At 40.5% G+C, this 27,030-nt stretch overlaps 1 protein-coding gene across 1 annotated transcript; it reads left to right on the forward strand.

The window, feature by feature from the left end:
• The first annotated feature begins 257 nt into the window (after positions 1 to 257).
• Positions 258 to 26,646, forward strand: serinc3 (serine incorporator 3). The gene is made up of 10 exons (XM_079684470.1): positions 258 to 524; positions 9,380 to 9,541; positions 10,155 to 10,348; positions 11,428 to 11,507; positions 11,607 to 11,744; positions 19,247 to 19,416; positions 21,976 to 22,066; positions 22,548 to 22,755; positions 24,309 to 24,536; positions 25,248 to 26,646. Exons 1-10 carry the CDS (start codon positions 486 to 488, stop codon positions 25,381 to 25,383), a joined length of 1,446 nt encoding a protein of 481 aa, XP_079540596.1. The 5' UTR covers positions 258 to 485; the 3' UTR covers positions 25,384 to 26,646.
• The last annotated feature ends 384 nt before the right edge of the window (positions 26,647 to 27,030 follow it).

Below are 27,030 nucleotides of genomic sequence, written 5' to 3' on the forward strand. Positions count from 1 at the left end.
ACATATAGCTATAGGCTACTGTACATTGAAAATATGTTATAAATGATAGTTTTTTATCGATTTTTTCGGTTCGTATGGTAAGTGGTGGATAGTAAATACTCAAGTACAATGTTGAGGAACTGACTGGTACTGAGTATTTTGACTATTCTAGTTGTAACTTCTACGCAACTAGGCTACATTATAGAATCACATTTTGTACGTCAACTGATGACATAACCCGGCATGACGCTTTGAAAGACGCACGGAGCGGAAATAAATCACAACTGTACGTGTCACAAGCAGCCAGGCACACAGAGCACTACTGAGGATTGACAGGACACATTGAGTTGTTTTAATTGTCCATGTTGTGTCCTGGGCTGCCTCACAGTGGGTTTAGCTGCTTTGTGTTTAATATCCAGCCTGGAGGGACAGAGGAGGAGTAACGGGAGGATAGCGTTGGATCTACGGACTGTCCGCTCCTGTAACGGTACTGAAAGTGTTCAGACATGGGAGCTGTTCTGGGAGCCTTCTCCCTGGCAAGCTGCGTAAGTTATGACATTGCTATTATAAACTTTACAAGATTGTTATTTACAACCACACTGTTTCACATTGAGGAGAAACGTATGGTATGGTGATGTCATGAAGAGCAAGCAACAGGTAGCCAATATCGCTCCATACTCTGCCCTCCTCTCGTGGTCTCTGGGCTAAGATACCAGGAAAATGATTACTTGGGATTTCGGCTGGGGTTTATTGATGGCTTCTCCGCAAAGCACTACTTTCTCCTGCTAAATATGATATGTTATTGAATCGTTTAATCGTTTCATTCCGTTCCCACCTGTCCGACATTGTTGCTGGGGTGGGGACGGAGTCCGAACTCCATTCAAATAACCTAGCGTGTTAACTGCCTTTTCTTTGCCTCACATTTAGGCAGATATATGATATAAAACACATTCAGCTGATTCATTGGCATTTTTAAATGGTGCGTTTGAACCTTATAATTGTATAGGCCGAAATGTAATTTGACATTAAGAGACAGACAATTATGTTTACAGATATGGCACGTCTAGGAATATGAAGGCATCAAGCACATCAATGCATAGAGCGAATAGAAAGAGTATTCTTGGTGACTCACAGTCACAATAATATGCACATACTGCAGCCTGTAGCTAAGATAAGTTGCTAAATGTTGTTCAGAAGAGTCTCAAATCATGTTTCCTAACACAGGGACAGTAAGAGAGCGCAGGGTTAGACGGAACCCGGTCATCTGCTCTCACGTGCTTAATTGGATTAACTCTGCTTTGTTGCTTGTACCACCAACACGAGCGCCATATTATGAGTGCAGACCAGACCAGTCTATGGTGCAGACGATGACAGCATGCATAAGGCGGGAAGAGAGCATGGAAATGAGTGGTTATGGAACTTCGGAACAATACGAGAATCTCGTTTGCTGTATGGTTGAAAGGCTTAAAGTGCCACACAGCACACACATAATAACCTCAGTTATATTTTAGCTGTGTTTGTGGGGGGGAAAAGATGAAATGCTATATATTGGACTAATGGTGATTAAAAAAAACTGGTCAGCAAATATTTAGGATTTTTACTTGATGAACAAATAGAAACATTTCCTTTTAATTAGAGGACTATCTCAAGAAAACTAGACACAATGTTTCAGAGGGTAGTACTCTGTCTGGAGCTAAGCTGGCTTTGTCTAGCAGGCGTATTAAGTTGTTGACTATCTTCCGGCCTCCTTATCTCTACACACCGCTCTGCTGTTGGTGTAGGAGAGAGACACATGTAAAGCACTGTGAATAAGCCTTTGTTGTACATTAATACACAGGATGTTTGTCCAATGCCAATGAGCCGAGCCTTTCTTTAAGTTCAGGACAAAATATGAAGAATATGAAATTATTAATCCTCTGTAAATAGTCTAACTCTCAAACCCATCTGGTTTACAACTCACAGTTCTCTATAGCTCAAGGACCATTTCCAGGATTAGAAGGATTTTTTACCCACCTGGTCACTTTGGGCCACGAAAGTTTGGCATAACATTGTATTAATCACCATTTCATTGATATAGAGAGCACAATCACTCTGGTGTAAGCAGCTTTACAACAAGTTATAGCACTTAGAGTCGACTCGTTGTTGTTCAAAGGTGCCACTGTCGTGGGAAATTAATCCCACAAAAAATGTCGACCTGCTGGAATTTGTCGCTAGAGCAGGTAATGCGCAACAGTCCGCTGCTAAAAATAGGCCCAAACATGCCCTAATTATTCGTGTTCGAGTTATGTTAAATAATAAACACAACAACAACAAATTATTTATTTTTTGAAAATGAAACATTATTATGGTGGAGTTTTTAAAGATTAACATCTTCAGTAGAACCAGTACTGCATGATGAACTGCACTGTTGGTTTTGGACTCTTTACTTGATTTGTTTGAAATTAGGAACCATCTGTGGGATGAGATAATAAAGCAGGTTTACTGTGATGTGACTGATTGAACACACAGATACACTTGCATAGCGTTGCCATGGACACTGAGTTTGTTTTCTGTAAAAAGTTCGATTTGTTAAAATGATATTCCTTTTTTTATTAAAGTTAATCAAACATTTGCCCTGTGCGTAAATATTTTTCATCCAAACACACATTTCTGGATATTAATATGAATACTGTATTCAACTTTTTTATACTAGAACATACATACACAGCTTTTTTCTTATTTTGTTGTATTATTGTGATCCACATGACCATAGAAAACACTGATTGATCCACAACAAATCTGTTGTCTTAGTTATTAACTATAACGGTTAAATATTTGTATAGCATGTTACTGTCATCTTAAACTGCAATTAAAAATGTAGAAGCAATATTTCAATGTTTCAGTATTTAATGGCAGTAAAACAATCAAAAACATAAATACTGATGCTCACTTCAGTGGACATGCATGGAAGTCTTAACCGTTCTTCTTCCAAATACAGATTCTCTTTTCTGCGCTCTGTGGGATTCCTAATATTCTGCTAAAACTACGTTGTAATCCAAGATTAAAGAAGCTCTGCAAACTAAACATGTCCTGTTGGGAGAACATGTTCAATGGTTTAAAAGGGAAAAGGCTAAATAGCAGATAATTGAAGCCGTTAGTCCAGGGTCTTCAGAGGGGGCTGCCGTGCAGATGACCTTCACATGATAGTTCAGCAGTGTCTCATGTTGAGTCCCATGTACCATCCTAACAAGCAGAACATATCCATTATCCTCAGCTTCCTGCTAATAAAGAGAAGGACATGGGAACGTTTGTCATGCTCTGAATCTACTCACATTTTTTCCCAGGACAATGACAGTTTTTTTTTGTAAAATATTTTACATTGCCAAGAATGGACGCCACCGAAACTGTGTTTCACAACTAGAAAACGCTACATTGTATTAATAGCAATAGGCGCATTCACACCGCAGCACTTTTCCCACAAAGCTTCATGAGAACTTAGTTCATGAGAACTAAAGAGTTCTCATGAACTAAGTACAGATCGCGTTCACACCGGAATAAGTTCCTGGGGAAGGATTAGGCAAATGAAGCCGCTGATGTCACTTCTTCTTCTTCTGCTTTGGGTTTACTGGCAGGCCCCTGCAAACAACTTCACGGCGTATACTGCCACCCGAAGACCCCGGCCGGAAGTCCCCGGAGTTGGGGACTGGCTTCAGTAGAAGCTGCTGGGACTCCCAGCAGCTTCTACTGAACCCAGCTAGAAATGTTTGGTTCAAAAAACATTCTGAGAATGTTACAGTCATTGTTCTAGGAAGGTTGTCAGCGGGAAGTTTTTGTTTGGTTCCCAGAACGTTCTTCTGAAAGGTAGGATAACGTTCTCTAAAAACATTCTTGAAATGTTTGGTGATAACCTTCTTAAGATGTTTTTGATAACATTATTAGAACATTATGCCCTACTGTTCTTAAAACGTTTTCAGCGGGGCGTTTTATTTTGGTTCCCAGAATGTTCTTCTGAAAGGTAGGATAACGTTCTCTAAAAACATTCTTAAAATGTTTGGTGATAACCTTCTTAAAATGTTTTTGAAAACATTGTTATAACATTATGCCCTACTATTCTTAAAATGTTTTCAGCAGAAGCTTTTATTTTGGTTCCCAGAATGTTCTTCTGAAAGGTAGGATAACGTTCTCTAAAAACATTCTAAAAATGTTTTTGATAACGTTGTTAGAACATTATGCCCTACTGTTCTTAAAACGTCTTCGCCAGAAGCTTTTATTTTGGTTCCCAGAATGTTCTTCTGAAAGGTAGGATAACGTTCTCTAAAAACATTCTTAAAATGTTTTTGATAACATTGTTAGAACATTATGACCTACTGTTCTTAAAACATTTTCAGCTGCAAGTTAGATTTTTTATGTTGCCAGAATGTTATTATTTTAGAGAAGGATAACATGGTTTATGTTAAAGAAATTATGCAAATGTTCTATGGTAACAATTTACTAAAATATGTTTACATTATTTGAACATAAAGACATAATATTCCTGTAATTGTTCAACTCAAAATTCCTGGGTAAGTGGACTGACCAATGTGGTCATTAGGATGATTATGATAGTTTACTTCACTATTGGAATTTGACTATTAACACATGTAAAAGGATGACACGGAATCAGCTGGTAAAGGTAACATTTGTTTATTAGAAAAGGGGAGCTGGCAGTGGGAAAGAGTTGTTCCAGGGTGGGTAGAGAGGCCTGGCTGGTCTTGGGAGTGTGGAAGGCCTTGGATTCCTCCTGGGAGAGACACAAAAATCAGTGTGAGGCAAAAGCAGGCAAAGTTGTCAAAGAATATGCTGGTAAAAAGCTAGAGCGGCACGCAACAAACCGTTCACGGCAACAATCCGGCAGGGAATGAGTGCAGGCTGCAGGCTTTCATAGTGTGGCTGACGAGCAGGTTGCAGGTGTGGTTGATTGGAGATTGCTCCCAGCCGTGTAGAGCAGACCAGCAGGAAGAGAGAGAGACACACAGTAGAAAGAAGTACACAATACAAACAATAAAAGGGGTTTCAGGGGACGGGCAGTGATAGTCGGTCTGTTCTTCTATATGTCTGTCTTTGGTTTTCTAAGTGTTATTATATGGATCATATGACAATAGAGATATGTGCATAAACAACAAAAACACTTGGGGTTCAATGTTCGAACAATGTTATCACCAAGCATTTTAAGAATGTTTTTAGAGAACGTTATCCTACCTTTCAGAAGTACATTCTAGGAACCAAAATAAAACTTCTCGATTCAACCATTCCTAGAACAATGAATGGTAACATTCTCAAAATGTTTTTAGAACCAACAATGTTTAGCTGGGAACTCAGACATGCCTACGCAAACATGCAATATCATGAATTACGTGCTTGTTTTTTTCTAAAATGGAAAATGTGTTGACATCAGATTTCTTTTAAACATCCTTTTCAAACAAATGCAACAACTTTGTTTTTTAAAGTGCACTCCAAATAAATCTGACTTTGACCATGACCCTGTTAATATTTCGCATCACAGGAACATTTCATAAAAAATAATAACCTCCTGAAAACATTATCCAAATGTTGCTTTCAAAATGTTCTGGTTTGGTTATCATGTAAAATTGAGGGAATGTTCTATAAAAGAACATCTTTAATGTGTTACCCCAACAACGTCCAAAACACATCCTTAGAATGTTGCAGGCAAAATGTTCCACCTTTGTTAACATATCACATTAAAGGAACATTTTATAAAAAACCGTTCGGTCATCTCAGGCCTCAATAACATCCTCAAAACATCCTCTGAATGTTGCAGTTAAAACGTTATGTCTTAGTTAACCTTAAACCTTGTAGGAACATTATTTGAAATAATAAACATCCTAAAAAGGCTATTTGAACATCAGATTAAAACGTTTCTTTAAAACCTTATTAGAACCTTTAGGTAACGTTAGCCAAAGTTGTGAGAACCTTCCCCGCTAGCTGGGATGTATTTATTATAAACGTTAGTCCTTAACATCTATCACTGTGTATATCACTATTCAAACATATTTTAAAAGTTGAACAAACCCCACACAGCTCTGTGAAATGTTGATTTTATTTAATAATTTCAGTAAAAACTAACGTTCGTATTTCTCTTTTTGATTATAATACTGATGAACGCTCAAAACAAAGCACTTTGGCAACTTACCACATACGTTTTAAAATGCTTAATAAGCAACGTAAGTTTCATGATATCATTTCTCCGTCATAATCGTTTGTTTCCGTGAACGGCCGACTGTTGTGTGATGGCAAATGCTGCGGCTGCAAGGCATTGTGGGGCAGCATTTTCTCCTCTCCTTTCGGTAAGGGAGGTTCAGTGGTTCCTAAGCCAAAGGAGTTTATAAAGGAAGTTTGAAACCTCCTTTCCTATCACGTAGAGAATTCGAACGGCACTTATTATTAAGATGTATGCGCTCATACATCTTAAGAAAGTTATCACCAGAAATGTTAAGAATGTTTTTAGAGAACGTGATCCTACCTTTCAGAAGAACATTCTGGGAACCAAAATAAAACGCCCCGCTGAAAAAGTTTTAAGAACAGTAGGGCATAATGTTCTAATAATGTTATCAAAAACATCTTAAGAAGGTTATCACCAAACATTTCAAGAATGTTTTTAAAGAACGTTATCCTACCTTTCAGAAGAACATTCTGGGAACCAAAATAAAACGTCCCGCTGAAAACATTCCTAGAACAACGAATGGTAATAAACATTTCTAGCTGGGAACTCACGCATGCCACCGCAAACATGCAATATCTGCTTACAGCTTATCATGAATTACGTGCTTGTTTTTTTTTTTCAAAAGGAAAATGTGGTGACATCAGATTTTTTTTTAAACATCCTTTTCAAACAAATGCAACAAGTTTGTTACTTAAAGCGCTCTAGAAATAAATCTCACGTTGACCATGACCGTGTTAGTATTTGCCATAACAGCAACGCTTTATAAAAAAATAATAACATCCTGAAAACATTTTCAGAATGTTTCTTGGAGAATGTTCTTCATTTGTTATCATGTAACATTGAGGGAACATTTTATACACCTCTTTCTCTCATCTCAGGCCTCAATAACATCCTGAAAACATTTTCAGAATGTTTCTTGGAAAATGTTCTTCATTTGTTATCATGTAACATTGAGGGAACATTTTATACAACCCTTTCTGTCATCTCAGGCCTCAATAACCTCCTGAAAACATTTTCAGAATTTTTCTTGGAGAATGTTCTTCAATTGTTATCATGTAACATTGAGGGAACGTTTTATAAAGAACATCTTTAATGTGTTACCCAACAACGTCCAAAACACATCCTTAGAATGTTGCAGGCAAAACGTTCTACCTTTGTTAACATATCACATTAAAGGAACTTTTTATAAAAAAACTTTCTTTCATCTCAGGCCTCAATAAAATCCTGAAAACATCCTCTGAATGTTGCAGTTAAAACGTTATGTCTTAGTTAACCTTAAACCTTATAGGAACACTATTTGAACAAATAAACATCCTAAAAAGGTTCTTTGAACATCAGATGAAAACGTTTCTTTAAAACCTTGTTAGAACCAATAAGTAACGTTAGCCAAAGTTGTGAGAACGTTCCCCGCTAGCTGGGGAAGCCTTCCGAATAAATCGCCAGAACGCCGACATTTCTTTTGTGTTGCCATAAATTAGTCTCTCTGCGTTTCTGCGCTGGGCTAATGCTAATAATGCTAATGCGAGGATAATAAAATGGCGGCTTCACAAAACGTTTTGGGAGTTTTACTGGGCGTGGTTTGCATTCCGCCCAGCCAATCAGAAATGGGAACCTTTTTCTTCCGCTAAAGTACCTGCTCTCTAGCAGGGACGGAAAACTGACGGAAAAGGGGAAAAAAAGGTTCTGATGAACACATTTGAGTTCTGGCTCTTTTTGGTGTGAACGCAACATTTCGGAACTATATCGGAACTAAGGTGGGAAAGGTACTGCGGTGTGAATGCGGCTCTTAGCATTTTAGAAAAGGAGATGACACCAGTTGTGTTTAGATGATAGACAGAGCTTAAAGTATCAGTTAAAGTAGAAGGCCTGTAAAGAGTTCATGTGAATTCCGTGAGAGAGGCAATGGCTTAGGGGTGCCCACACTTTTTCAGCTTGGAAACTACTTTTAAAATGACCAAGCCCAAAAGATCTACCTACAGGCCCAATCTGTGTCGCGAGGGGTGGGGGGGCGGTGCTAGTGGAGTAAACGGCGGATAAACTGTGGCGCGCTTACACTAATTGCGCTGCATAAGCGCATAATAGTGCGCCGCATTTGCGCTTCAGATGAGGAGGTGAGGCCCCCTCATAACTGTATGAACCTGTATGGCACACTACAACTCAGACTGGCTTACCTGTACGTCAATCAAGTGGCAAATGCCATAGTAAGGATGGATGATAGGCTAACTTTAAAAAAAAAAAAAATCAATGCCATGCGATCTACCCACACTACCTTTGTGATCGACCAGTCGATCGCGATCGACGTAATGGGCACCCGAGACTGTCGGGGGAAACACCTTACTTCTTCCTTCTCTCTGTCTGTACCTGCACTCTCATGTTCCAATTAACCCAGCTTCCCCCAAATGTCTTTTTGGTGTCTATCTACGCCGGGATCCTGAGTCGTGGCTAATCCTCTTGCTGCGGTCCTGAGTCCTGGATCCTGTATCCTGAGTCCTGGATTGCGAGCCCTGGATCTTGAGTCGTGGCTGTGCCTGTTCCTGTGGTCCTGAGTCCTGGATCCTGAGTCCTGCATCCTGAGTCCTGCATCCTGAGTCCTGGATCGCGAGCCCTGGGTCCTGAGTCGTGGCTGAACCAGTCACTGTGGTCCTGCCTGACTCTCATCATACTGCTTCCCTGATGGCTCCCACAGGATTGTTGACATCCTCGTAGATTCATCTTCTTATTATAGACACATGCGTTTCCAAACATTTGGTCTACCTATGTTGTAAATGTATTATCTTTTTTATTTGCACACGGCATCTATTGCCCGTCTGTCCGTCCTGGGAGAGGGATCCCTCCTTTGTTGCTCTACCTGAGGTTTCTCCCATTTTCCCCTTTAAACTGTGGGTTTTCTCTGGAAGTGTTTCCTTGTACGATGTGAGGGTCTAAGGGCAGAGGGTGTCATATTGTCATACTGATATTCTGTACAAACTGTGAAGTCCACTGAGACAAATGTAACATTTGTGATATTGGGCTATATACATAAACATTGATTGATTGATTGATTGACTGAGGTGTGAGTAATGAAAGCGCTTGGAGTAAAAAGGGAGTGAAAGCATCTGCATTTATATGTTTCTGCAGATTTGTTTTCACCTAAATGTGTCTCCTATGTTTGGTGCTCCTGCTTTAACATGCAGATGATGAAGTGATTGTGTGTGTCCCCAGCTGCCGTTCCTGTGCAGCAGCGCCACCTGTCTGCTGTGCAGCTGCTGTCCCAGCACCAGGAACTCCACGGTGACCCGGATCATCTACGCCTTCATCCTGCTACTGGGGACCATCGTGGCCTGCATCATGCTGTCCCCGGGGGTCGATCAGCAGCTTAAAAGGGTATGAGTGAACTGTGGAGATATAGTCAATGTATAGATATATAACACACATGTTTATTCACGGTAATGCTCTATTGCTGTGTCAAACAGAACAGTTCTAGCTCTCCTGTGTTCTCATTCTGTTCCGAGGTTTCCATTACAATCATATCGTGTGATGATTGTCTTTGTGTGATGAAGTTCACTGACATTACACAGATGTTTAATCATCTCATGACGCTGGATACAGAGGTTTAATTCAGCTGGAGCTGCCTACTTGTTATTACTTAAGAGCTGACTCTCTGTTGTAGATAGATGATGTGGCAGATGTGTAAGAATGGACAGTGAAGCATCTGATTTGTTCTCTGGCAGTTATTTTCGCCAACAACATCGTGCAGACCGTGTCTAAATCGCGCCAAAACTCTATCAATAATAACTCTTAAAAGTCCTACGGTTTAAACGTAACAAAAACCGATGAGTTGGCTACTAAAAGTGTCACTGAACAAGATCACAAGGCACAGACGTTCTTTTCAATCGTATACTTAGGGTTAGGGTTATTCGGTAACTGGCCCGGTGCTTCCGAACATGAACTGGACTTCAGCTCCTGCTCTTTTGAACCCTTCCTGTGTGTGCTGTAGATCCCTGGCTTCTGTGAAGACGGGGCCGGCTCCTCTATCCCTGGCATGCAGGCCGATGTCAACTGTGAGATGTTCGTGGGCTACAAGGCAGTGTACCGCATCTGCTTCGGCATGAGCATGTGGTTCCTGGGGTTTTCCATCCTGATGATTAACATCAAGAACAGCAGAGACCCCCGTGCTGCCATCCACAACGGGTAAGCCCCGCAGTAACAGCAGCAGCTCATGCACTCTATCACAAACACTGTTTCTGACTCCCCTTCATGTACCTGAGCACGCTTTTTTTTTAAAAACTCAACCTCCATATTCTCACTGCAGATGTTACAAGTGTGGTAAGAGCAGAAACAGAGAAGGCTGATATCAAAGGCATCTACAGAGCTGTTCTTTGCTGTTGATTAAAACAAAAAGGACTTTCTCTCTCTGCACTGTAACTATATATAGGTCAGAGGATATCAGTTATATAACATGTCATTCGGCCGATGGCCTTTGTCCCACTCACACCTTTGAAAACCTCTTTTATTTTCATAACAGACAGCACATTACTCATCTATTGCTTTGTGTGTACAAGATAAACCATGTAACAAAATTGCAACACAGACAATTCCTATAACAAAAAGGATAATGTGGGCATATATGAAAAAGATAACCCTAACCCAAAAAGCTTCCAGGTATTTCCTTGAGCTGCCAAGTTCTTATTTAATTATCTGCACTTCATTTTTGTTTGTTTTCCCATGTCCCACCTTATTAAGAACTTCATTTCAATACCTTGAAACTGTGAGTTGCTTATTTAAAACGTCCTTAATTATTTTTTCATTTTTTTAATGAATTGTGTTTATCGCAATTTTTACATAGATTCTTCAAAGGATTGCCTTATTCTAGGCGTCTCAAAAGGCCAATTGAATATTTGTATCACAACAAGATAGAAATAGATAGACAGAGAGATAAAGAGAGACAGAGGCGTGTCTCCAGCAGTTTCCATGTTCACACACAAACACACACACACACAGACGTTGTAGCTGGCCTGGTCATATGGGCTGAAAGGTCTTTCTTGTGGATGTCGCCTGTTCTTCTCCCTGTATGGGATACGCTTGCCTAATAAACAGTCATGTGAACAGTTATGACATCTGACCAGATCTGATTGTTTGTCCCACATTAAACCTTGCAGTGTGTTAGTGTTTGAATCAGAAGAAACGCTGGGGAAATAGCTTTGACCTTAAGGATCACTGTTTAGAAATGCTGTACATCCTACTCTATGATCAGCTGTTGTTTTTCTCAGATTCTGGTTCTTTAAGTTTGCTGCCCTGGTGGCAGTTACAGTTGGCGCCTTTTATATTCCAGATGGGCCTTTCACCTACAGTAAGAACATCCTATTCTACATTTAGTATGACTTCCAATATACAGAGTTGTTGTAATACCAAGTGAGTTACTGAATGAGCTGTGTGTCTGTGGTTGCAGCGTGGTTTGTGGTGGGCTCTGGGGGCGCTTTCTGCTTCATCCTGATCCAGCTGGTGCTGCTGGTGGACTTCGCCCACTCATGGAACGAGTCCTGGGTGGAGAAGATGGAGACCGGCAGTTCCAGGTGCTGGTACGCAGGTCAGTGACTCAACAGTGTGTACAAAAGAAAAACTCCAGTCAGATCTCAGAGAAATGCAAAGATGGTCCGAGTGTTGGCAGCTCAAATTCAATGCAGCAAAGTGCAAAGTAATGCACTTAGGTTTTCTGAATCCAAAATATGGGTATAATATGGGTTATAATTCAAACACTATAAACCTATCCGAGACTCAGAATGAAAGGGACCTTGGTGTGAATGTTGACAATACCCTGACATTTAGTGACCATATCTGTCGGGCAAGTAACAAAGCGAATGGTATCCTAGCAATGATCCGCAGATCATACACTTATTTGGACTCTGACGTAGTACGTAGTTTATACATCTCTCTTGTACGGCCACTCCTCGAGTATGGGAATGTCGCTTGGTCCCCCATGTACAAAAAGGATGCTGAGCTTATCGAGAAAATACAGAGAAGGGCAACGAAGCTGGTTCCAGAACTAAAGGACCTACCATATCAAGAACGACTGCAAAGTCTTAAGATCCCGAGCATGTATTATAGAAGGGCGAGGGGAGATATGATCGAAGTTTTTCAAATATCTCCACAACATCTACAAAACATCATGCCCACTGCTACGGGATTATAACACCAGGACTCGTGGACACTGCCTCAAATTGAAGAAACAGTACTCAAGACTGGCTACCCGCCGCAACTTTTTCAGCCTGCGTGTGGTTGACTTGTGGAATGATCTGCCAGAAAGCATTGTCACATGAAAGACGGCTAACTGTCTCAAATCCCACCTTGACCATTACTGGTCAAACATCACCTTCACTTTGGACTACGTGACTGTTGCCAGCATCCATAGTAAATAAAGAATCAGTGATCTACTTATTTATTTATGAGCAACTAAAAGGCCTTAGGCCTATTACAGCCGTATCCTATTGATTGATTGATTGATTGATTGAAAATGATACTCTGCATTCTACTTCCAAGTATGTTTGAGCGTGTGTTTTGTTAATACTTTGGAATTCAACAATAAGATACATTTGAAAGTAATAACATGCAGACTAAGTATGGGATAATGTGTGAACCCGCGTATTACATGACAACTTACTGTTTAAATCAATATTTGACACAATATGTTGATTTAAGCAGGATTTAATTGATTAAAAAAGGTTATATTACTTTCGCTAAGAAAGAAATAGTCTGTTCTACTGCATTTTCTGTCAGTTCTGTGACTGTCCAAGTCTGTCGAAACATTTACCGTGATACAACATTCGGCCGTTCACGGAAACAACCGATTACAACCGAGAAATGCGTATCATGAAAGTTACGGTACTTATTAAGCATTTTACAACTTATACCGCAACTTGCAAAAGTGCTTTGTTTTGAACGTTCATCACTATATTAATCAAAAGGAGAAATATGAACGTTACTTTTTTACTGAAATGATCAAATAAGTCAACATTTCACAGTCTTTACTGAGCTGTGTGGGGTTTGTTCAACTTTTAAAAACATGTTTAATGGTGATATACATAGTGATAGATGTTAAGTTGTAACGTTTATAATAGATTAGGGCTGTCAGTCGAGTAAAATATTGAATCGCGATTAATCGCACGATGTCCATAGTTAATCGCGATTAATCGCAAATTAATCGCACATTTTCTATCTGTTCTAAATTTAACTTAGAGGAATATTTTAAAAGTTTTCAATACTCTTATCAACATATGAATGGACAAATATGCTTTATGCAAATGTTTATTTATTATCATTTGATCAAGGACAAATATTCTCCTGAATATTCTCCACACAACAACCCGAGGCCTGTACTACGAAGCTGGTTCAACCTAACCTGGATATGTTTGAGTTAGCCGGTTGGCCTAATCCAAAACATACGCGTTCTCGCTAAACTGTAATACGACGCGGGTTATCAAGTGGATCGCTCAAGACAGCCGTGTCCTATCTAGTTAGGTGCGCGTTCACATGAAAGGGGTGGTATTTGGAGCATTAGACAAATCACAAACATGGAGAAGCGTACTGAAAGCACAGCGTCATACTTCCTGAATGAAAAGTCAACTATAATATTAGTCAAATATGAAGAAGTTAAACTTTAAACATCCATGACTTAAACACTTTATCCAGGATAAAAGCCTGCAAGGTGAATACAGCTGGTAAAAGAAATGCGTACATTAACAGGTTTATGATATCACTGTCCCGTCTAAGACACGAGTGGATCTGACTTTAATTACATTTGACTCGAGTGTTTCGTCAACTTAATGTGTTGCGTAAAATAATACTTCTACACACAGTATGTGACACTAAGTGTTGCACGGCCAGATACGGCTCAGCTGACTCAGATAAGGAAATATATGATACATTATGATGTGATATGCCGCGGACTGTACTTAATGTTACTTTGATCCGGTTACTTATGTTGTGGCAGATATTTAAGTAAGCTTTCTTAACGCTAATGTTATAATAGTCAGATTTCTCTGAAGATGGGAGGTGATATTCTATTAATGTTCACGTTCACACAGTCAGGGATTTTTGCCGTCTTTCCTTCAACGGCAGCTTTTCTGTATTTCCTTTCTCCTGTAATATGACTTGATCGCTTTAAACTCCGCACACTGAGCTCTGATTGGTCAGGTAGTGCTTTCACTGAGTTGAGCTCTTAGCCTGCAACCTAACCTGCTCCGGGGCAGGTTAGCCGCTCAGCATAAGTTACCATGGAGATCTAGCCTGCTAAAAAGAGAACCAGCGTTGTAGGACCGGAAACCCTAAGTTTTCCCTGAAGTTTGCCGGCTAAGCGAAAATCCTGCTTCGTAGTACAGGCCTCAGGAACCTCTCTCTCTCTCTCTCTCTCACACTCTCTCCCAACCTCGTGTACTTCTTTGCACTGAGCCAGTTGCTCAAACAGACAAGCCTGTTTACAGTTGTCGGCAAAATGCCGCTCCTCTGTCTTCATAACAGTCACAGCATGAGACTGAAGTTCCCACAGTGGGTCACAATAATGCGCTGTGATGTGGAGTCGACACGTTGGATGCGATCCGAATGATCTAACGCAGCCCCTCGTACTCCACAATGTTAAGCTGTAGCCACCCATTTAGCTATCGCTGTTGTTGTTCAGGCGTCTCCCCGGCAAACTTTCAAGCGCAAACGAGCGGCAGGAGCGGCGCTGTCAGCATCAGCTGTGTGCTTGGCTTGCTGTTCACCTTTTTTTGTATCCATATCTCTCGCTTGAATCTCCCACCATCCAAACTAACAACAACAACAACAACGTCAAGCCTTTGGGCTCTGAAACTACGGGGCGGGCCGAGGACAAATACACATGCGTTAATCGCACGTTAAAATAATTAGTGCCCTATAATAAATAAATTTGTATTGAATGTAAGATCTTTTCATACAATAATACATATTGGGATTCATGTGGATTAATACGAGTGGACCGGAGGGAGAGGGTGACGAGCATAAGTTTCACTTTCCTTTTTTATTTCAATTCCAACTTTGGTCGTGAAGAATATGTTTCTCTGTTGTCCACGTTCATAAAGCATAAAACAACAGCATCAGAGCACGGTGCAGAGTCTCTAGATGAGTTTACAGTAGTCCCTCGTTCTTATTAAACATCCATGTTGTAGTCCACTGTATAAAAAACTGTAGTTTCCATAGTTTCCCCACAGCAGCAGACGCACATTTATGACGTCCGCTGGTGCATCATAAACACGTCGGATAGTGAAAGTGCAGTCGAATTCTCTAAAGTACCACAGTCTGTTCTCCTAAGTTCTTTTGAATTCTCCTATCCACTATCCCTTAACCCCGTGACGTTTCACTCAGAGGTCAAGGAATAGACGATAGGGTTAGACCAGCGCCATATAGAGAGAAGAGTTATGACAACGGAAGTCCAAAATGCTTGATCGTTACGTGGTTCAGGGAGACTCAATAGTTCCCCGGACGTTCGTGGTGGGACATTTGAATGCATGATTACCGGAGATAGAACTACGATTTTTGGTAATAACTAAGTAGTGAATAAAGGTTTTAATTTGCAATATTTATACAACATATAAATGTGTATGTAGTTACATCAATATTTAAAAAAGTTAAATTTGCTAATATACTAGTACTTTATTGATACCAATTTGGAAAAATGTTTTTGCTTTGCAGCAGCAAAAGACAAGGCATTGTACATTAGACAGTTACAAGACTAGAATTAAACAATCGAAAATGTAAACATCTCAAATAGAAATAAAATAGCAGAAAATATACATAGTGTGAACAGCTATCTTACCCGTTAAAGGACACATGTCATGCTTTTCCGGTTATTACCCGTCCCCTTGTGTGTTATGAAGGTTTTTCTGCATGTAAACGGTGTGCAGAGTCAAAACCCTCAAAGTACACCCTGTAGCGAGTAAAACTCTAACACAGAAAATACCTCCGCAAAACGCCTCGTTGGTGAAACGTCATCATGGCGTCATCATCCATTTGATTCTTCCGGGTACGTGCTTACGAAAGCACGTACCCGGAACTAAATGGGCCAATCCGTGGAGCCGTTACGTTACGTCCGCGGAGCCGTTACGTTAAGCCCCCGCTGATTGGTCCAAATTGACCAATCCACACACACACTCAGTGCAGGCAGCCCTGCTGATTTCTGCTCCCTGCTGCAGGCTGATAACAGACAGTTGGGATCGCGCAAAATTCTCTCTGCAGACCCATTCTCACAGCGTTTATCAACCTATAAACCTTTTTCTTACTCAATATCAAGCCACACTTATTGTTTTTATTTCGGCTGTGACTTTGTGTGTGTTCAGGTTGAGTTTGGCTGTGTTTGGCTGTGTATCGCTAAACAAGGAAATCACGGAGGGGGGGGGGGGGAGGGGAGCTGCAGCGAGTCGTTTAGTGGAGAAAGTGAATACTGCTGAATACACAGACTTTACAGAGATGCTGTATGCGAAACCAATGTGAGTTTGGAAAATTGCACAGTATTTTTCTATTTTAGTATACCTCAACAATGGAATTATGATCAGTGGAAATGGCCATGACATGTGTCCTTTAACATATACCTGTTAGGCTAATGTTGCCTTGGTTAAAGAGCCTGTTGCTGTTGTTTATTGCTTTGAATTCTTTAAGACAAGTATTATCTTCTTAAACTTGAATGGTAGTCAGGAGCATCACTTCCTAATGTTTGATATATTTAGAGGGAGGGAAGGAAGGCTTCAAAATTCAGATTAGATTCATTTCTACCATTTCTTTAATTCATGGTGGTTTCAGTAATCCCCTGGTAATTGAGGACATAAGTCATCTAAATGAGTAATGTCATCTTTATGACATTCAGAGAGGACAGGAGACCGACAGGTGACTATCAATGATTGTCAACTGACAGTAAATAAATGGAATTCAATAAACATTGAATAGCATATCATGCAGTTTGTCTGTGCCTTTTCCTCTGTGTTGTCCTGGCATATAGTCTCCCCCATGGTTTGCTGTGCTGCCGGGGGATGCTCCAAGCGCTCAGAGAAAGAAGTACAAATCTACGGTTTCCCCAATGACACAGAGAGGAGGAAAGAATGGCTGGCTCAAGTCAGCAGGAGCAATTTAACTATCACAAAAGACAACAATGGTACTTGCATACCATGCTGCGAATGGATCTGGCCCTTCCTACATCCAGGACATGGTTAAACTGTACACCCCAGTACGTGCACTCCGCTCAGCCAAACGGCTCGCTGCACCTGCACTGCGAGGGGGACCCAAGTTCCCATCAGCAAAAACACGTGGCTTTGCTATCCTGGCTCCAAAATGGTGGAATGAGCTCACCATTGAAATCAGGACAGCAGATAGCTTACACATCTTCCGGCGCCGACTGAAAACTCATCTCTTTCGAATCCACTTCGAGCGATAGAATTACTAACAAAGAACTGCTAACAGAGCACTTATATACTAATAAAGGACTGGCTTATCTAAAGCCAGTTGAGTAGCACTTGAAATGTTTGGCTCTATGAAACCTGATGTACTTATATGATTCTGTTTTCTTCAAGGTTGTATCTTCCTGGTCGAATGTACTTACTGTACTGTAAGTCGCTTTGGATAAAAGCGTCAGCTAAATGCAATGCAATGTAATGTAATGTAACAACAGCAACAACATATGTGAGTTAATCATATTTTTCACAAAACGATGACCACACCATTGGGAAGCTTAATGTCTGTTTAATCAAAATAAGGAACAGGGAGAGGCTTGCAGAACTCTGGGAGTTGAGACTCAGGCTCAGGGTGAGGGTCTCATTGCAGGTCTTCAGGCTCCATTGAATCCCCCTGGGGTTCTTGTGCTGAAGGAGGGAGACAGGAGAAAGGGTTAAATACATCTAGCAACCTATAGGATGGGAAATTGCTGACCTATTTGAAACTTACTTTGTGTTTTCACTCTCACTTAAGTCCCTCTCCCTTTGCCATCAATCCAAAATCAGCTGAGCTGCTACATAATACAGGCAGGTAATAATCAACAGAATCACAAGGACATCATATGGCTCTGCTAAAAACACTAACTCATAAGTAACGTTTTTGTTTACTGTTTGGAAGTCTCAAATATGCACTCTAAATCCATATCAATAGCGATGTATCACACAAATAGCTCTCTTCCTTATTATTGTGTAACGTTAACTATATTATACTAGCTTGAACTCCAAGATGGATATCCTCATTTCACCACCTCCATCCACTACAATCACACGCCCCAATGTTATATTTAACTAATATGTAACTCCCTCCACCCCGGATAAAAGCACGTTAAGAAGCCCTTTCTCTCTAATTCCACAACGTTGGGTTGAAATAATATTAGGAGAACGGATTAATAGGCTGTTCGTGGTTAACGTGTGTTGCTAACTTTATCCGGAATCCTAGCCTAATCTGTTATCTGTAAACGTAAAAAAAATATATATACTGATTTAAGGGATAATCCACTAACATCCTTTAATACACATGTGTAGTTAATTTGATTCAGATGTTCTGATAATATCCGCAATATAAATCTTTAAACGTCTTCTTACCTTTAAAAGTCCATCACGAACGGTCTATTATGCTGCAACTCTACTGCCGCTAACTTCCGGGGAACTATTGAGAGGCTCCACGATCCGCCATTGCTGTAAAAAACTGGTCCATTGGAGTGAACGGAGATGTCGTAACTCTTCTATTACATGGCTCTGGGTTAGACGATAGGAGCTGATTTTTGGACAATTCGACTGCAGCCATCGTCTCTCTTCTTCTGCTATTCCCTTTAGTGTTTACTTCATGTCTCTCTTCAACCTCGTTTCTTCTCTTACACTGTTCTTCTTGATCTTATTCTCTTTTATTTTCTATTCATTTGTGCTATCCACAATTAACATAAATGTTCAAAAAAGAAATTCCATGGGGTTTTCTGTTGAAGGAAAGCTCATTTGTATTTTTTAGCTGACGTTAAATTGACCGGACTTCTTTTTGCTGGTTGATATGACTGCAAAGATTCCTTAATCCTTAGCAGTGGCCTGCTATCAAATATGAACCTTTTCTACCTTGTGTTTTTAGCGTTGCTGGTGGTCACTCTCATCAACTACATCATGTCCCTTACTGCTGTGGTGCTATTCTTCATCTTCTACACAAAGCCTGATGGATGCTCCATCAACAAGTTCTTCATCAGCTTCAACATGTTGTTCTGCCTGGTGGCCTCCTTCCTCTCTGTGCTGCCTAAAGTTCAGGTACAGCAGTTTTTCTCAAAGATGACAGGGGGGGCGCGAGAGACCAGGAGGAAAAATGGTTTTGAAAAAAATCAATAATTTGAAAAATGATTGATTCTAAAATAATATGATACAGTACAGTACAAGTACGTCTGGGTCTCTGTGTTTCATTCAAGCTCGGCTCTGTGTGTGTGTGGCACGAGCCATTTTGTGTGCGTGCGCGAGAGAGAGAGAGAGAGAGAGAGAGGGCACCGGTACCGGAGATCGTTGTTGTTAGCTTCTTGTGCTAGTGAGCTAGTGGCCGGGTCTCAAACGTTTTGGTCACGATTAATGTAAACAATTATTTCCGAGGCACACGTTTATATGATCATTATAGTTATCAAAAAATAAGAGAATAAATGAAAAACAGGTTTGAAATACTATATGACAGAAAAAAAAGAATAGAGTTTAAAAGGGGAGTGATTTGTAAAATATCCATAAAGAAAAAGTAAATCTGTTTACAGTTCTGTTTCATATGGGTGTTGAGATGTATCCATAGATCTCTCCATGTTGCTCTCAAAGTGCACCAGATTGATGCTTTTAACTTCAATATTTTAAAAAAAATCTTCCCGGGGGAGCATTGTTTTATTATCACTGTTCTAGCAAAGGAATGCTCACGTTTATGTTGATGTATTTTAAGAAATGTTAACTTGGCCCATTACGTGACTATTTGTGTTGGGGGGGCCCAACTTTCTTTTCCTCCAAAGTCTGACAGAAAAAGTTTTAGAACCACTGAGGTACAGTAACAGGACCGTGTCGTTCACATGAGAAAACTGTGACATTGTTTTAAAAAATAAGAGGGCAAACAATTTCATGAACACCTGTAAAGTAGTGTATCATGTTGTGTACATATAGTCAACACAGTGCAGTACAGGCTAATAATAGTGATACAGTCATCATACTATCAATGTAAATCAAAATAAAATGTCAGCTCCCCTCATCAATTTGCTCTTAAAGAAAATGTGCAGCACGGTTTGACTTGGTTTAAAAAACTATGATTTCTTAACAAACTAAATTGGGTCAATACAGACATTAATGATAGTCAGTAAAAAAGAGAAATAATAGAGACAGTTTTGTAAGAGTAAAATCACTGGGTACCTGCTGCTCAGTGGCTAGTGCGTACAAATGAAGACAAAACCATGGTAGGGGAAGCTGCAGATATAGCAGACTGTATATTAAATACAGGCATTGTATTTTGAAAATGACTATGGTCTGATACTTTTCACCAAGTGCGTTCCTTTGTGTACACCATCTGTGTATTCTCTCCATTTCCATCAACTTACAAATATCCCAACAAAAGATAACACTGTTGTGACTGTTAACCTCGCAGCTGTGTGTGTTTTGGTGTCTGCAATTTAACGTGTGAAACTGAAACTCCAGCTGGGCTCAGTGTTCAGTGTCGGGTTCGGGTGAGAATTGCTGAACAGATTAAAAAGCCTTTTGGGTTTTTAACTACATATTTGCAGATAAAACCGCCATAATCTTCCGGACACAATAGTGACTTCATATAGAAAGGGTCAAAAGTCTTTGCAGTGTTGCTCTAAGAACAAGTTACTCCTCAGTATCAGCAAAACCACAGACAGATTGTTGGTTTTATAAAAAAGGAACAGAAGACACCCCTGTCTATATCAATGTAACTGATGAGAAACAAGTTAACAGTTTCAGTTAAGGCTAATGCATTGTGTTCTGCACAGGGCAAGCAGTACGTTTCTTACTCTAAAGATGAGTCCTTTCCATGAACCCTTAAATGTGACTATATTTGGGAGAGAATGATTTTTACATTACATTACATGTAATTTGTTAGACGCTTTTATCCAAAGCGACTTACATACTCAAGACTGTGGACAATCCCCACAGGAGCAATTTGGGGTGAAGTGTCTCTGGGACACAACGACATGCTGACTGCAGTGGGGTTTGAACTTGCTATCCCCTGATTCGAAGTCCAGCACACCTCCACTGAGCCACAGCCAATGATCTGACACAAGGACAGATATGTGACCTAAAACCTAGTTAGATGATTCGGAACATGACAAATCTCAAAATGCATTACACAAGCTTAATGTTGTAAGATGTTATTTTAGGTATACGTTAAAAGATAGGAATTAGCTCAAGTTACTATGAGGAGTATAAAGCATCCTGAGAGGAGAAATTACACACGAGCATGGTGAGCACTCTGAACTCCACCATATATCATAAACATTCAATTGTATTCTATTCTGATTGAAATACTTGTTTCTATGTTATTGTTGTTCTTTCAGGGGCAACTTACATGTTTCTGTTAATCACTGCATATCACCACCACAACAACTAAATAGAGGTGTAGTTCAAATTAAGCTGACTTGCTATTCAACTTCTAAAGTTGTCCTTAATTACTGCATCCAATCTGAACCTCATTTTCTAATGGAATTCCAGCTGCTTTAAAAAGAAAATAAATAACTAAACTAATAACATAAGAGTGAATGAAGTTGGCCCAGTTATCATGGAGTATTTCATGTTATTTATGTTTCATTGTCTGCCTATTTGATCTGTGTGTATCCTCAGGAGTCGCAGACCCGTTCAGGTCTCCTGCAGTCCTCCATCATCACCCTGTACACCATGTATCTCACCTGGTCCGCCATGACCAATGAACCTGGTGAGGATGTCTGCTGCATGCGTGAATTACTGCTGTAAACATTGATTCAGTTGGAATGAGCAGAAACGTAGGAATCCATTCGCTACAACCAAGGAACTGGACGGTGGTTCTGTCTCTGGTGTTCTTTTGAATGAAATAGCCTCTTTCTACGTCATAAGACTTATACCTTTCGTTTGATATGCTTTTGTGGTTTTGTTCAAAAAGCATGATTTATGTTGTGCCTGCAGCAGAGCAACATGTTTAATTCCTCCATAGAATTTGCAAAAGTATTCACACACAAAGCATTGCTATTGATTTAATATGGTCTAAGTCAAATGTTCATGCTACTTTCAAGGATCTCATGTCTGTTTTTCCAAAGAACGTGTATTTAAGACATAGGAGAGGCAACAACACGTCTGAAAATAAGAAGCAATAACTTACCCCCTTTCTACTTAAACCCCCCGTGCTTGTTTCATCCCCCCCCCCCCTCCCCTCCCCTCAGATCGAGAATGTAACCCCAGCCTGCTGAGCCTCTTCCAACAGATAGCAGTGCCCACCCTGGCCCCTCTGGAGATGGAGAACCAGACGGCGGTGCTGATCCTTGGCCCGGACGCAGAGGAGCCCGTCCTTACGTCCCCTTACCTGCCGTGGTGGGACGCCCAGAGCATCGTGGGGCTCGTCATCTTTGTCCTCTGCATCCTCTACTCAAGGTAGGCTGAGATTAGAAACAATGAGATCACCTCATGCAAACTATTTTCATTCACAAACTTCCCACAAGGTCCACAAATGTTCCCATGAGCATCATGTGAAGTGCAGCTGTGATGGGCCGAATCCCAGGTTTGAATGGATTATTGATCGGCCTGCCCACATCTAACTGCACAGTGATACATGTTCAAAGAGGACAGAAAGTCTTGATACGCTTTCAATATGAACACAGTGGTTTAACTCAGAGGATTTAGTTAGTGTGGTTGTTTGTCACAGCTCATCATCCCGGAGGTTTCATTACATCACATGCAAGCCTTCTTCACTGTCATAAACAAACACATGAAATAACAATGTGACCTGTGACGAACACTGTGACTTAAAATATATATTTCAACTCAAATCTAATATTCAATGCCAACAGCCTCACAGATAAAGTTCCATTCAAATGTTTTCTTAACTACCTGAGACAGGTACTCCTCAGTAGGGCTGCCCTCGACTAAAGATTGTTCTAGTTGTCAATTGACTAATCGTCGCACGTTTATGATACATTATGATTATATATATATATACATATATATATATATATATGGGTATGGGTTAGGGTTTTGTTTTTTTTATTCTTTTTTTTCTCCCAAAATTGTTTCAGTTTCAAAGGCTGATAAAGAGCGTTATTATAACAGATTGGTACGTTGTGTTTCACATCAAATATAAAATAAAACTGTAATAATGAACATTTGAAATATGAATTAAATGTAGAGAGCGCATGAGAGTCACAGCGCACGGCACGGACGCAGCGGTGTAAACAGCTCCGCTAAGGATTCTTATTGTGTGTGTGAAAAAGCAGCGAGGACACACACGGAACATTTAGTTCTAGTTTCTATTATTCATATCTGAATTATAACAACCCAATAAATACTACAGAGGAAACGGAAACACTGAAAATATGAGCGTCGGCAAAAATCCCTCCGCATTACGCCCTCATCATGAAATGAAAGCTTTGTCGTTTTCTGAGCTCAGAATGATATTATAGGTCTATACATGTCGATACAATGCTAGGCTACTGCCTGACTCACTGCAGCTGTTCCTCTGAGTCTGAGAAAGTAACACGCGTTGGGGATAATTAAGCTCTGTGTTGTTATGAAGCCGGCATTCAGGAAGCTGCGCTCTGATGGAGGAGACTCTTTGCCGTCATAGTTTGCATGTCACCTTGTGATCCTTTACTTGCTCAGAAAGATCCACACTTTGGATTTCCTGCCCGACCAAACAAACGGAATGACCGGACACAGCTCTGAATGAAGTCTGAGGGGGTTTCCGGCTGACGCGTCGTAGCACATGCAGCGCACGGATGGAGATTTTTTTTTCAACTAAACGACTAATGGAAAATTGCTTGATTAAGACTTTATTAGTCGACTAGTCATTATTCAACTATTAGGGGGAAGCCTTACTCCTCAGTTTGTTTTTAGTATGGTTTTACACTTCAGCGCCAATTGAACCTTTCTATAAATGTATCATTTCCAAATAGACACACAGTATCCATGTTCCTGTGTTCTGCCCTCAGCATTCGGTCGTCCAGCACCAGCCAGGTGAACAAGCTGACCATGGCTTCCAAAGACTCGGCCATCCTGGCGGAGGAGGGCAGCAGCTCCGACCTCTCCGAGGAGGCCCCGGTGCCCCGGAGGGTGGAGGACAACGAGCGGGACCTGGTGCAGTACAGCTACTCCTTCTTCCATTTCATGCTCTTCCTGGCCTCCCTATACATCATGATGACCCTCACCAACTGGTACAGGTCAGTCCTGCACACAGCCTGCCCCCCCCCCCCAGCTGCGTGGAACAGTTTGACAAAATTCCAAAATGAATCAGAAAAATATTTGCCTCACCGCTCCACACATCAGATGAAAAGTTCCTCATATTTAGACAAGAAAGTAACACACATGTCGGATTTACACCCAGCGTTCTTTTAGCAACCTCATCTGCTTCTGCAATACTATGATGTTTTTCGGTTAGAGGAGTCTTTTGTTTTAGAGCCCTTTTGGGTTTTTCATGTTTGTATTCATTTGCCAGAGAAATAGATGCTTACCCCAGAGAATAGATTGAAACACTAGCATGAGAGGCTGTAACTGGCAAGCGTTACCCATTTGTCAGAATGGCCACAATTAGGAAAATTGTTGAAAATGATGGCATTTCCCTCAAATGGTTTGTCTGGCTGATTGTCCCACAGTTGTTACAAAGTCATCTGTTTTTAACATATATTAACATACAGACCAAATTCAGCTTTGACCTACTTGCTGCTCTTTCCAGTGAGGCATTACCCTACAGTACGACCACCATTAAGGGTGCATTTACTCACCCTCTTTGACTGTTGTAGCTTATGGCGTCTCTAGATCTAGAGAAATGAAACCCTCCAGTGAGGTTCACCTTCTCTTCTGAAACAATAGTTTGTTGTAAATGAAAGACGTTATAAGCAGATTGATGTTGATGCCTGTTGTGTTCTTGACAGCCCTGATGCAGACTACACAGTGACCAGCAGCTGGCCAGCAGTGTGGGTGAAGATCACCTCCAGCTGGGTGTGTTTGGCCCTGTACGTGTGGACCCTGGTGGCCCCCATGATCCTCACCAACAGAGACTTCAGCTGAGCAGCATCTGTGGCTCTTTTTACACAAACTCTGACCACTTTGCCTACATCCTACTTTCAAAATGCACTTCAAAGTATGCTTTGGGCTTGAGATTAGTTTCACTATTTAAAGGGGGCCTTATTATAATATCATGGTGACATCACTATTTAATTCTCGTGCTTCTATTGGCTAGCGCTCCAACACATTCTGCATGATAGGCTAAGGGGCGGGACATCTCTAAGCGGTTGACCAATCACAACAGAGCTGGCCAGCTAACCTATCAGAGCAGACTGAGCCCTGGTTTCAGACAACGCCGTGTAACCTTGTCTTTATTGGGATTAAGGTCCAATGTAAAACTAGAGTCACATTTTGATCACATGCTCTTAATAATATGAATTTATGCTGTAACTGTATCAAATATTAGTCACAGTTAATCAAGTACAAATAGTTTCTACACTGCTTAAAAAGATTAATGTATTACTGTATTCATAATGAAGTGCACTCAGTCAGCTCAGTGGTGTGTTGCTATGCCTTCCAATGCCTTTTGTCTATCAAATATTTCAGATATGTGAAAATATGAAGAGTATGATGTGTAGTGTAGTAAAGGTTGCTGATAGAAAACATGACACATTCTGCAATATGACTTCAAGCCAATTTAAGTGTCAGCCAAATATTTATGGACCAAGATATTTTCTCTTTACGGTGTGATCGCTTCAGGTTGTAAAATAAATAAATAGAATGAAAGAACTGCGCTTAACACAGCATCAAAGGATGTGTGTTTAATACTCTTCTCTTTGCATAATTGTTTGAATCCTAATAGTTTGGAATAGCTGTCATGTTTATTATGATTTTACCTATAAACAAAGTCATAGTTTTAATCCACGATGTGTTTTGTATGAGTTTCAGGTTGTGCTAAATGAATGCTTTTATATGTTTAGGACTGATTTCAAGCAGACTGATATTCTACCACTGACCAAACGCCTTGTAAACCCAAGATATGAACTGGTTGTGAGTTCTAATCTCTGTTCAACTCCATATTCACAACAGATTGTCGCTGATCTTATCATAACTCCCTTCTTGCATCATGTTATCATTGTTTATGAAACATAACATTTAATCATCCTCGTCTCGGTTTGAAATGATCATCAATAGTCAATCAAAAGGAGAATGCAGTGTCTGTTTGTTATAATGTAGCTTTTAACAAAGCTGTATGTACATGGAAACGCTGTTGTAACATTCATTGTGCAAACACTATCAAATAATAAAAGCTGTTTTACTACTCAACTTTTTTCCTGATGCAATCAAATGTTCTACAGAGTGACTTTATGCAGGCTCCAGAACTCTAACAGTGAAACCTAAGGACAGTGTGAGCCTTACATAACGCTGCACCTGAACTGAAGGGCCATCAACAGAAATGGGGCGAAGCCTGCGAGCTAGTTCAGGCAGTCAACTCGAGCACTTATGCTGCATTCATATATAACGCCCCTTGCCACTCTACAACCAGCCAAACAGAGTCTCCTTAATATGCCGCTCTATTTAACCTGCCAGATCTCTCTCTATGCATTGCTTGCTGCTGCTATTGCTGCAGCTACCTTTACGTCGCTGCTGCTTGCCTGCCCCACCACCACCCCAGCTTCCACCCCAGCTTCCACCTGTAGGCTCGGGCAA

The sequence above is a fragment of the Notothenia rossii genome (assembly GCF_949606895.1).
Source record: "Notothenia rossii genome assembly, chromosome: 5".
NCBI lineage: Eukaryota > Metazoa > Chordata > Actinopteri > Perciformes > Nototheniidae > Notothenia > Notothenia rossii.

Coding starts and splice junctions, on each gene's coding strand:
- serinc3 (XM_079684470.1), top strand. CDS start 486: ATGGGAGCTGTTCTGGGAGCCTTCTCCCTGGCAAGCTGC. Junction 10,349..11,427: donor CGTGCTGCCATCCACAACGG/GTAAGCCCCGCA, acceptor TGTTTTTCTCAG/ATTCTGGTTCTTTAAGTTTG. Junction 19,417..21,975: donor CTGTGCTGCCTAAAGTTCAG/GTACAGCAGTTT, acceptor GTGTATCCTCAG/GAGTCGCAGACCCGTTCAGG.